Consider the following 13,581-nt stretch of genomic DNA (forward strand, 5'->3'; position numbering starts at 1 on the left):
ATAAATACGCGAAACGATTTAATAAAATGGAAACAGAATTTATAGAAGAGTATTATATTTAAGTATAGGCGTATTTTATTAATTTCAGAATACTAAAAAAATACTAATCATTATGAATCGAATGTCGTCCTAGATATAACAAAGTTGCAGAATCACCGATCACAGCGTAACATTCACAGTAAATTTATCGTGCCATTAATCACCGTCGTACGATAAAATAATTACGATAAAAAAAAATTAAAAATTTCAACTTACTCAACTTTAACTCGTCGTGGGTAAGTGCTGCTTAAGGGACACTTTTTTAATAAAAGCATCCGTCAATAACATCATGAGCGGAGATGTCCCAGTCGTTAGAAAGCGTGCATCTTAACCCATGATTACGGGTTCAAACCCAGGCAATGACCACTGTATTTTCATGTACTTAATTTGTGTTTATAATTCATCTCGTGCTCGGCGGTGAAGGAAACCATCGTGAGGAAACTTGCATGTGTCTAATTTCAACGAAAATTCTACCACATGTGTATCCACCAACCAGCATTGGAGCAGTGTGGTGGAATATGCTCCAAACCTTCTCCTCAAAGGAAGAGGAGGCCTTAGCCCAGCAGTGGGAAATTTACAGGCTGTTAATGTAATAACATCAGATCTTCGTGAATCATTAACTTAGTATAATAGTCTAAAACCGCCTGACTAAAGGAGACTTTTAAAACTTGGCTTTAAAAAAGATATGGGCAAATGAATGAAGTTACTGCGCTGTTACTTAAGTACTCTATCATTTTAACAGGTGTGACGCGTCAAGTTGGAGACGCACTACAGTTGGAGCGTTCTCAACGAGCGGGTCGAGTCGTCAGTATAGGAATAGCACCATGGGGCATCGTGGAGGGCGCCAACGAGCTCATAGGAAGGGGTCGGGACGTGCCATATCATGCGATAGCGTCGCCAAGGTAAATGTTTCAGAAATCTTACCACATTTATTATATGTAACACTTATTACGCTATAGGGCTCTTGAATATGACTCCAGCTTCGCTCCAACTCCAAGTCGATAATCGATTCCTATTTAAAAACCATGCGGACGTATTTACATTTGTTACTAAATAAGTTAAAAATTCATAATATATATTAATATTGACTTGCCTATTAATTAATGTGAAGAATTATTATTTTTTAAGACTTCTATATGGCTATAACAATTTTTTTATATTTTCCTTTTGGGTTGGGCTGAATTAGTATATACGTGTTTATAATATTTGAAAAATAACATTTTGATAATAAAATATTTACATACTTTTATCTTTAAATATTAATTATTTATTTATATATATATATATATATATATATATATATATATATATATATATATATATATATATATATGTATGTACATTAATAGGTCTAGGCTTAAAGGGTGCATCGACTGAAAAACAATTTTCTAACATGACTTTTTTGTACTTAAAAAAAAACATGTAAGGAAAGACACAAAACATTAACATACAAACAATTAAAACAAAAAACATTGAACTAAGTTCTCCTCAGCAACGCTTGATACTTAACCATTTTTAATTTCCAATATTTATTTATATTCTTTATTTAAAATTATTATGTTTTATTTACTATAAAACGAAAGTATGCCAGCACTCTATACAAATAAGGTTTTTATATTATTTTTTGGCGAGAGATCTCTAACCGATTCGGGGATTCCACCCGGTACCGCCTAATTTATAATCCGGCCGTGAGTAAATCTCACACAAAAGTAGATTGATTATAAAAATCGATTTAATGACGTCATACAAAGACGTAAAGTAAATACGACATAAAAAACAATTATCAGATAAATTGTTGAAATATTGTTTGATGAGAATTTCTTCATTAATAATGTATTTTCATTAAAATGAAGTGCAATCGCTAGTTATCTAGAGCACCGACAGGTGCGTTCAATGAAACCACAAGGCAATTTCGTGTAGCACATTGATAACAGCTCTCGTTTTGTTTGTTAAAGATATTAAATTCGAAAACGTAAAACGCCAAACGAATAAATAATACTTATTTTTAAAAGATTTTTTTATACTTTAATAGACCTATAAATTTTAACGTTTTAACTGATCTTAATTGCAAAATTACGCTTATCTGGACACAACTTCATCAAACTTCATATATAAAGCTTGACCGCATGGAATTGTGGCAAGAATGCCAGCAGCATTTCCCCGTTGAATCGCAGTTTCGATCCTCTGGGCTAAAAACGGACCAGCCCTCCTGTCACCAGTGGAGGCAATAAGGCGAGGTGTTATACTTTTAATACTTAAATATATAACCTCTTTCTCCGAAAAAATATTGCATGTGCTGCTGAAATTCCTGTTCGCAAAGAACAATCGATAATGTATTTAATTACATCATTATGTAATAAATACATTGATAACAAACTATAAATGTAATGTAAGATTAGAAGTCGCGATGGCGCGATGATTTCGGGTTCGAACCCAGGCAAGCACCTCTGAATTTAATGTGCTTAATTTGTTTTTATAAATCATCTCGTGCTCGGCGGTGAAGCAAAATATCGTGATGAAACCTGCATGTGTCTAATTTCAATAAAATTCTGCCACACGTGTATTCCACCAATCCGCATTGGAGCAGTATGGTGGAATATGCTCCAAACCTTCTCCTCAAAGAGAGAAGAGGCCTTAGCCCAGCAGTGGGAAGTTTACAGGCTGCTAATGTAAGATTAGAAGACGTAATGTAGTCATTTTATTGTTTCGGTAAAATTTTTACTTTTCAGAGCTCGTTTCAAAAGGATTCGAAGCGAACGTAAATATTTAAGATTTCATCTTCGCAAGTCGATCGAGTGCGCTGAGCTCACATAGTTTGTAAGACTGCTTGCAACTAATGACTACATATTTCACTTAACTGCTTTACTGAACTCAACTTTGAAAATGATTAGTTTCTTACATATATTCGTATGTATGTTTTCGTATATACTTTCAAAAGCGGCATAACAATCTAAAAATAAGAAAAAAACACATAGCGACTTTTGCAGGCGCAACGACGATATTAGGTATACCCCTATTTGGCCCATGAAAATCTCAGTAGTGCTCGGCTGAATTTGAACTCGCGACCTTTGTTTAAAGTTCGTATGAAGCGTGTATCCTCTAAGCCATCTCGGCTCATTACCATTTATCATCTGGAATCGATTAAAATAAAACACGAGCGATATTCGTACAATCTTTATATTAAATTAACATTGTCATGTAATTATTTTTAGACGTTGATAATTTATTTTATTTTGTCTCTTATATATATAACAATAAAATCAATTATGGACATGGAAGTTAAACTATAGATATTAAACGAAATAAAAATGTAATTGTATCAATCGTAATTGAAATGTTGGTGGTAGGGCTTTGTGCAAGCCCGTCTGGGTAGGTACCACCCACTCATCAGATATTCTAGCGCCAAATAACAGCTCTCTGTATTGTTATGTTCCAGTTAGAAGGGTGAGTGAGCCAGTGTAATCACAGACACAAGGGACATAACATCTTAGTTCCCAAGGTTGGTGGCGCATAGTTGATGTAAGATATGGTTAATGTTTCTTACAGCGCCTTTGTCTATGTTCGGTGGTGGGACCACTTACCATCAGGTGGCCCATACGCTCGTCCGCCAACTAATGCCATAAAAATCTATAGAATATAATTTATGAAATTAACAATATATTACGAAAGTTTAAAGTATATATACGAGATTATAACACGTCTTGTTTGAACGGGTCCGGCGTTGCAATAACAGTGGTAGAGTTGAGACCATTCATTTGCGCCTGGTACAAAACGTCGTTAATCAACTTCTCTGCTAATATCCTCATGTTCGAAGGCAGACCGCGTAGTTTCGCTGCCACGTTAATGCCTAAAAGTAAACACATTTTTTCTTTTATTATATATGTTACTGTAAAATCTCGAACTACGGTAAATCTTCGAAATGAGTTGGTAAATGTAAGTATTTATTATAAAGGGATGACTTTTACGGACTTTTACCATTCCAACCTAACCTAACCTAACATGTAAATCCTAAGATTTACCAAGTGAATGATGGTAAAAGTTCGAATCCCAAAGTTTTATGGACATTTACCATTCATGATCGATTAATCTTAGGTTTTACTGAAGAATCTTAAGATTTGCCTTAGTTCGAGCTTTTACAGTAACATACGTATATACTCTATTCCAACCATAACAGGAAAAAATAAACAACATTTGTCAGCAAATTGAAGCGATGTAATTGGTTGCTAGAGCTTAATTAATCTATGATATTCACTATGGATTTGCGAAAAAATTACGTTTTGGACGTCAACGAAACTGTTATCGGAATTTGGGAACTAAAATTAAAGTGGAAAAAAGTAGTTAAGTGTATTAGTGTTATTTATAGTGTATTTTAAGTGTATTTTTATAAATAAAGATATATTGATCATAAGCTCTTGGCAGTGCACAATATATCTGATTTATTAGTAAATCGCATGAAATACGTAAATCTAAGGCTTCATTATCTTTTTTTTACTTCCATTGAAATAGGCTATATATACTTTAAATATAATCTTTATTCGCTCATGTATCCTTCGTTAGCTCGGTAGGTCATCATCGTTTACTTATGCATTGTCACGGAGAGCAAACGGTATTAGGTAGGAAATATGAAACGTGATGGGAAGATTTTTCAACGTGAAAACTACCGTGTAATTTTAAAGATAGATTACTACGGAGTGAAACGAAAAGTATGGATTGAATGCTAGTTTTTTAATTACTACCATATTTTAAATATAATTCGTTTCACGATTTATTTATATCATATTAATTTGTCCGATTGTTCTAAATTTGATTTTTTTTTTTTTACGTTTAGATGTTCACATATTTTGATGACATCATGTCTATGTGTGTGTTTGTATGTGTGCAATATAAATTTTGACATACACCACCACTCTACTTTAGTGCAGATTGGATATATCGAACTTGTATGTTTAAACAAGATCTTTCAAAAAATTTAATTCGAAATATACTTTATTAAATTTACGAGCAGATTTCGTCGTCATTTTATAGAATAGTTATTAAATGTAAAGGTAGCAACGGTTCGGAATGTAGATTCTACAAAGAATGCTTATCAATAAACTCAGTTACTTTCAGTAGTAAGTAGATTCGCCAGCAAGTACGGGATAAATTGCAATGTAAAATACTAGTATATACATATACTCGTACATGGAAACTCGTGACTTTTTCAAGCTCCATTTGTTCAATGTATTTCAATTTAAGGTAAGTGGTAAGTGGTCACCATCATCCATAGACATTGGCGCCGTAAGAAAATATTAATCATTACTTAAAACACCAATGCGCCAACCTTGGGAACTAAGATGTTAAGTACCTTGTGCCTGTAGTTAAACTAACTCACTCAGCCTTCAAACCAGAATACTAAGTACTTCTGTACTGTCTATTGGAATATGTGGTGCCTACCCAGACGGGATTCCACAAAGCCATACCACCAAACATCAACTCTTAAGTATTTTACGTACGTATTAACACACATAAGGATAATTAGTGTTTATATTAAAAATATATACCGAGACATGATAGGCTTTATTAATTTCAAGCCCCGTTGGTCGAAATGAGAATTTAAATGATGATAAACATCCAAAGAGCCCTTAATTCAAGAGCTTGTTGACATCATAAACGTTAAATCTCGTAATCCGCTTTGATAACAATTTCCAATCGAAACAATTCTGATTATGGCTTGTCAATTGCCAGTTAAAGCAGTTACGATGTTATGATACTGGATTTGTATCATTTTTATTCATTTATACAACAATTATGATTCAAATTTTTAGTGTTCTTACTTATAATAACTTTTGTTTGGCTGAATATAACGGTAATACTCTGTCTCCTTCTTTCAAATGTCAATTCAGTAATGACAGGTGAGATAAATAACTGTTTCACTGAACAACTGCTAATCAACGTTTATAATAAAGGTTGTAAGAAGCATTACAATTACGTATTGTCTGAATAAATACTTTTTGAATTGTTTTTTTTTTTCAATAACTTGTGGTTCACTGTTAATTTATTTTTGTATTTGAAACGTTCTAGATACGATTGTACCATTCCCACTAAAAATGTAATGAATTTTAGATGAGAACACATTTTGTAATATCAATAGCCCGCTTAAATCCCACTGCTGGGCAAAGATGGTTTTGCTTGTAATGGTTAAGATGCTACTCTTTATATAGGCGCCAGTATACGCCAAGATCAACGTCTAGATAGCAAATAAATTGCAATAAATGTTATATTTACACACAAATGTTTACAATGCTTCAGGGCGTACAACTTGCTCTGGTTTCGATTACATTTAAAAAGTACATAGAACATATTAGCTTAGCCTCTATTAGGAAGGACAACGGCGAAGACGCGGCCCACTACTAGTATTATATATATAAACTCATTATACATTAGTTTGAATGGTTGTGTGCTTTTATGCATAATCATTTTTATTATTATAAGTACTCGTATATATATATATATATATATATATATATATATATATATATATATATATACATATATAGTTATTCTATATACCTTATTATTTGTTTATTGGAGGAATATATCTCGCATATATATTCTCAGGATGTTATGTGGACACGGCGGGCAGGCGGGGTTTAACAAAGCCCTATCACCACGTCAGATTAAAAGAAATTGCATTTTCACAATAAGACCCTCTATTTATACAGCTCTTTAAGTGCTGCAAACATTATAACGTTGTTTTTTATTTTATTTAAAATAAAGTATTTATTATTAAATATATTTAATTTCACTTGAAATGCAAACATGTCTATTAAACATCAAATGGCCTATTGGATCACAACTAATGAACTAAATAAATAACCAATCCTGATTAATCGTTTTCCATTTGTGTCTAAACTCACCAATCGCGTCGTATTCGTCATCAACCTCCGTGCAATGCCTTTTAGATTTATCCTCTTCGAATGCAAACTGTTTCGGAATGGGCGAAACGTTGCCGCCTTCCATCAAGTTTGTGGTTACTGTGTAATCAGAATAGTTCACTATCGGCGGCTGGAACGTTTCATCCGATTCCCTTGTTTCGTTTTCATCTTCTGACTCCTAGAAAGCAATGCTATTAATGTTGTTTTATTTTGCAAATGTTAATTTTATCAGCGAAACTTAATGAGAATGAAAGGATCGTCTAGTCGCTACTGTTTGTTATATTAATTACCAGCTACCCGTCCTAACTTCACACGATTACAATAATGGGGTGAACATATGATTTTTAGATTGAAGGACAAACTTGGTGGTAGGGCTTTGTGCAAGTCAGTCTGGGTTGGTACCACCCACTCATCAGATATTCTACCATCTACCGGTGGTGACCACTTACCATCAGGTGGCCCCTTTGCTTATCCGCCTACCGGTATCGTACAAAAAAGAAAAAGATAATTTATTCTGTTAGGATAGTTGAAATTCTCAGATTTTCACTATTATAGTATGAATGTATAATATACATATAAACCTTTATCTTGAATCAGCGTTGCGTACTTTAGAAGATCTAAGCGTACAGACGACGTGATGCGACTTTGTTCTATACTATGTAAAGATTGTAAGCAATAACAAAATATGACAAATAACACTGTTTTCGGTCACCATTGCTTCTCAGTTCAGGGTATTTTCTTTGGGGTTTTATTTAAGTCCGCTTTTAACTTCTACACTTAATCTTTGAATCGTCGTGAAACAGTATTAATCTAAGTAACAGTAGTATGGCAAGTAAAATTAATGTAGCTTGTTGATTCTGCCAAAAAATATCGCCAAAAAAATCAGTACAGTTTTTTCCACCAATTATATAATATATGTTAATCAAATGCGATTGAATTATTATTTGTCGTAACGTAATTTTAAGGGTAGTTTTTTTTTTTAAATGCTACTTAAACAGTGCTTCGATATATTTTAATAAACAAAACATGACAATTTTCTTAGAAATATTCAAACACACGATTTTTCACAATTAATATAAAATACCTGTTTATTACAAATGTTAAGTTAAATCAAAATATACTTTATAAGTTGAATCTTAGTAGCAATCAAGATAAGAATTAAAAAAATATATCATCAGTTCGGAACAGGGATGTTATGGATGTCATTTCGGATACGGATACGGATATATGAATAATATTCTACCGATTTCAGATATGGTTACGGATACAAAAATATTTCGGATTATTCCGATAGTTTTTGATGATTTCGGTTGAGGATATTAAGTTATTTAGAACTTGTAAAAGAAAAAAATATAAAATATTAATCTGAATTTATTAGTAGACTATTATTTAGTATGAGTTATAATAACAGAAAAAAAAACTAATAGCTTGAAAATACAATTAGCTCTTTAAGTAAAACACTACGCTAAAACAAAATTATAATTTAAATTAAAAAAAAACGGTTTCGGTTACGGATACATTTTTGTTTCGGATATCCGATAGTTTCGTTTACGATTACGGGCCACCATAACATCCCTGGACTACGGAATACTGATTCTAGAATTATTTCAAAATGATAAAAAGCTCAATAGTTCTTTATCCGAAATTAAATTACGTAGCATGCTATATTATAAAGAGATACATCGATATTACTGTTCAATCCGCTTAAGCAATAATCCTATTGGCTGCATCCTATCAGAATAGTAAATCTCGCTTTGATTGATATTATCATCTTAGTAGTTGATTCATACTGAAGTATGGAACTTAAACCGCAAATTAATTCATGTGACCTAATCTGATATTATTTCTGTTATCTCATTCGAATCAGATTTTGCGGTTAATTTTTTTTTTCAATGAACTTCTGATGTGTGTTTTTTCAGTGAACTTCTGATATCCTTATGCAAAAGCCATTGATCCTAAGCTTGAACTATTTTAGGTCGTGTAGGATTTTAATCACGTCGGATTATGAGAGCCGAAATGGCCGAATGGTTTGAACGTGTATACGTGAATATTAACAGGTGACTGCTGGTTCAAACCCAGGCTAGCACCACTGAATTTGCATGTCCTTAATTTGAGTTCATAATTTATCTCGTTCTCGGCGATGAAGGAAAAACATCGTGATTAAACTAATTTCTCCATGTGTCTAATTTCAACGAAATTCTGTCACATGTGAATCCACAAACCCTCATTGGAGCAGCGTCGTAGAATATGCTCCTAACCTCAAAAGGAGAGGAGGCCTTAGCCCAACAGTAGGAAATTTATGGGCTGCACATATGAATTACGAGAGTGTGGGTCTCGAGAGTGCACCTGTGTTTTCGTACACACTCGTGTACTAGAATATGTCCTGTTTAGTTGGCTAGTCTCAGTTGAGATTAGCCGTCGTTGTGACTGATATCGGTCAGAACATAATCATTAATATCATGTTATATCTTATGCAATATTATCCTTAAGAATATTTATTTATTTATCAGCCCCATTTTTAATAGATTAAAGAAACGACGTTCTACTTTTAAAAGGGCTTAATAATATAATAGTCTTCTTTTAGGTTTTTATTTCTCATTTTCGCATTGGACACAAATCAACAGGACCGGAGATGTTTCCCTAGACGTGGTGATTAATTCAAATTATAGCTAAGTACTAGATGAACAAAGCATACTAAATTCATATTGAAGTTTCTTTCGTGATAAAGAAATATTATGCTTTCAATATGCATACGCGATAAACCCGTACAAATCTAATAAATTTAGAAACGATATTATACCTTTAAAAAATTCTAAACGAAATGATTATAACATTATTGCTGAAATTAAGCGTTTTGTATGTAAAACCTATCAACATATAGATTGCTTTTTTATATCGCGAAACTGAAAGCAATTTTGCTCGAGATTTTGCGACACGATACGCTTTTATGATTTATCTAAAAATTAAATGACCTGCGTGATATTTACGGATATTGAAAATGAGATTATCTTAATACGATCATTTTTAATAGTTGTATAAATTTTCAATGACGAGCCTATTGTGTCATTTAGTAAACACGTCGTCGTGCGTTCAGTTTCCGACTCCGCAAAGTCAATAAATCATACTTGGGGCAAGGTATCCGCTTCTATAATAAAATTCCGCAGACATTTTTAACTTTGCCGTTTCATAGATTCAAGTCAATTGTAAAAAATACATTGGTAAAGAAGGCATATTATTCGATACAAGATTATATTGATGATAAAAAAGCGTGCAATTAATGCTTGTTGACTTCTAGGCAGGAGACATAACATACATATATAATTGTATTTAACTAACATGACTGTATTTTTAGATGTTGAAAAAGAGTACTGAGTTTCTTGCCGGTTCTTCTCGGATGAATCTACATTCCGAACCGGTGGTAGCCTGACTTTAAATAGTTAGTTAAATGACGATTCAAAAGTGCTTGTAAAAGCCTACTTGAATAAAGTATATTTTGATTTTTAATAGTTGTATAAATTTTCAATGTGCCTATTGTGTAATTTAGTAAACACGTCGTCGTGCGTCTAGTATATAAATATCATAGGAAAACTGCGAAAATATTCGTAATATATTAAATATTTATCATGGAAAGGAAAGATATTAAACTAGTATCACTCATAAGGTGTCGAGTTTTTATTTATTTAACTCACGGCCCTTGATGATAAGTTGCCCCCTTCTTGCTGCGCACAAACTATTAAGCTACTCCTTACTCTATAGATGATGGGTTAACGATGAAATCTACAAAGCTATTTTTCTCTTATTATCTACAAAACCCTACCACCAGCTTACTACCAGATATTTACCATCTCGTATCATTAGAATATCTGCAATGACACTGGCTCACTCTAATAAAAAATATATTTTCACTAAATATGTTCGGATATAATCTGTTGTAAATAGGGTCCATCCTCCTGCCCTTATCCCAATTTTACTTGGAGTCGGCGCAGCATGTCTTCTTTTTTCATACTTCTCTGTCGGACGTCTCACAAGTAACATTCTTTCTTAAATAAGGTATATAACCATATTGAGTGACGTACTCGAAACAACAAAGATTTGCACAGTTAAGACTTGAAATTTAGAAGAAAAAGGTCATCGGTCATCAAAGGCATCAACATGCAGCATATTCGATTTCAATAATGATAACTTGTATTTTTCTCAGCGAAGACTTTTTAAATGATTCAATAGACTGGATAAAATAAAATAGTCTACCTTGTCTGTGGTAGTTTTAATCTGTGGTAAAGTTCTTACTAGCCTTATCAGTCATCTAACTTACACGGAGAACATATGCTCATTGCTGTTTCGATAAAGATTCTAAATCGACGCGAATAATATCGATTGCCAACACCGAGTTATCTATCTCAAAGAATAGATACAAATAGATAATATTATGTGTTATATCTATTTAAAAATATAACTTTTATTAGCTACTTGTATATGACATTTACAATATAATATAAATCTATATATTTATATTATAAAGTAACTCTCCCTGTCTGTCTGTTGACGCCTAAATCATTCAATGGTTTGATAAAATGTTATATGAAGCAAGGACATACGCTTTTTTATACCACAAAACTACGACCTAATAAGAGGGCTAAGCCGCGATCGAAAACTACTAATATATATATGTTACAGTCATAGTGATTAAATAGCTATTATACATAATGACTGGTCATTATATATAATATCAAAATTGACTAGACAATGTGATAAATTAATCACTTTATCCGGATATTATTCATAATAGCGGGTCCATATTAGCCAAAGTAATAAATATGGTCTAAATTACTTTTTAAAATAAAGTTAAATAATTTTATAACAATGTTAATTAACGTATAATTATTATATAGTTGGGTATGTTTAAGGCAAATTGAAATAAAAAATTACAATCTTTACCGATACGTACTTGTTTTTTTACATTATCCAAGTATTCGAAGACATTATATAAAATTACTAGTTAATGTGATTAATTCTGTGTCAATTATCACTTTATCTGGATTTAGTAGACATTATAAATAATGTCTAGATAATATCTATAATATCCGGATTTATTACTTTGGCTGTAACATATCTACTACTAAAAATAAGAAAAACGAAGCAAATCGTTTTGTCTTCAATTTAATGAAGTCGGTTAGAAGACGAGCGTATTGGTTAAACAACAATCCCTTCCAACCTTTGATCGATGAATCAAATATCGGAATTTAAAATTATCACTGTTGTTGCTCTTGTGGGGTGCAGTGGCACAGGTAGCAGTATCAGACCCCTACCTAACATCGCCAATACAATCCCAGCCTCAGGATATATGGTCGTTTTTATTTATTACTACTTTAGAGTCTTGTACATGCCGACGGTCTAATGGACCACGTGATGCTGAGGTGGTAAGAGGCCCAGACCATCTATAGACATTGGTACTGTAATAAATATTAACCATTCCTTACTTCACCAACCTTGGTAACCAAGATCTTATCCCTTGTGCCTATATGCTTGCTCACTCACCCTTCAAACCGGAACACAACAATACTATTATCGTATAAGCGGTCACTTGTAATACCGTGTAATTTAATCAATGTTGCTAACCCTGCATAAAGTTGATCATTCGATATATTTTATAAGATCACGACGTTAAATTATATGTACGAACTAATTGTGTAATAACGATAATTGTTCCAGATCAAAGCTAGCTGTTCTGAATAACCGGCACGCTTACTTCCTACTCGTAGACAACGGCTCCGTCGGTCGGTACGGCGCTGAAATTGTTTTGCGGCGGAAGTTGGAGAAGTACATTGCGGCACAAAAGTTACACCCTTGTGAGTATATAATATTAGTTCTAATCAAATAATAATATTTTAGTCTAAAAATTATATTAAAGATTTTTACCGAAATGACTGGGTCAGGTGATTCTTGCTTTTCTTTTATGTTGCTCTCTTCTTCGCCGAATACGAACGAAAGCATATCATAGTACCACAGGTGAGGGGTATAAACCTCATCCGGGCTCGTCGCCTGTAACCGGCTGTCTTGTATCTTTTTATACTCCCGTCGCACACACGCCCGTAGACTCTCGATTTTTCTCAAAACATGGACTCTGGTAGCTGATGAATCGTATTTCTGTACCAACTCAGTCAATTTCGTCACAGCATCGTGTCGTTTCTTCTTATGTTTATACGTGAGACATTTTCTATCCCATAAACAGTTCAACTCTCTGTACATCAAGATGAATTTCTTAAGCAATTTACGCGGGAATACGACGTTGCTGCTCTGCGCCATTTTGTTGCGTACGGCGAGCGGCGCGTCGCGCAGGTCACTGGACGTGTTGGGCGTCCCCCCCGTCTCTACCCGCCGGGCTCCCTTTCTCGCTGTACGATGTATTCCTTGCCAACATTATACCGGTCTCGCTCGATTCAATGCTCGTAATTTCTATACGCTTTGATCTCGAGACGAGGCGCTCATTTTGTTTGTTCATACTTTCCATTACATTTCTCGTCAGAGTTTTTTTGTGAAAGACTTAAAAGATTGAATCGATATTGTTAACTTATGTTATAAAATGCTATATTTTTTCTAGTTTTCTAAGATTTAAAATGAATTTATATGA

General features: G+C 33.3%; 2 protein-coding genes across 7 annotated transcripts in view; one reads left to right on the forward strand and one right to left on the reverse strand.

The window, feature by feature from the left end:
* The window catches only part of LOC125070203 (transient receptor potential cation channel trpm), a 277,870-nt gene that overhangs the window by 209,197 nt on the left and 55,092 nt on the right, over positions 1-13,581 (forward strand). For all 6 annotated transcript variants that reach the window (XM_047679956.1, XM_047679958.1, XM_047679957.1 and 3 more), the window contains 2 exons: positions 782-941; positions 12,663-12,799. In XM_047679956.1, coding sequence (XP_047535912.1) covers positions 782-941; positions 12,663-12,799 — 297 coding nt within the window. The remainder of the gene's footprint in view (positions 1-781; positions 942-12,662; positions 12,800-13,581) is intronic.
* LOC125070206 lies at positions 3,729-13,256 on the reverse strand. Its single transcript, XM_047679965.1, has 3 exons — positions 12,870-13,256; positions 6,936-7,131; positions 3,729-3,886 (listed from the first exon to the last, which is right to left on the reverse strand). Exons 1-3 carry the CDS (start codon positions 13,254-13,256, stop codon positions 3,729-3,731), a joined length of 741 nt encoding a protein of 246 aa, XP_047535921.1.

This window comes from Vanessa atalanta, chromosome 17 (assembly GCF_905147765.1).
Source record: "Vanessa atalanta chromosome 17, ilVanAtal1.2, whole genome shotgun sequence".
In the NCBI taxonomy this organism is placed as follows: Eukaryota; Metazoa; Arthropoda; class Insecta; order Lepidoptera; family Nymphalidae; genus Vanessa; species Vanessa atalanta.

Excerpts from the sequence above, each read along its gene's own strand:
- LOC125070206 (XM_047679965.1), bottom strand. The coding sequence starts at position 13,256 with ATGGCGCAGAGCAGCAACGTCGTATTCCCGCGTAAATTGCTTAAGAAA. Across the intron at positions 7,132-12,869 it reads CACCTGACCCAGTCATTTCG|GAGTCAGAAGATGAAAACGA; the intron begins GTAAAAATCTTT and ends ATTGCTTTCTAG. Across the intron at positions 3,887-6,935 it reads TGACGAATACGACGCGATTG|GCATTAACGTGGCAGCGAAA; the intron begins GTGAGTTTAGAC and ends GTTTACTTTTAG.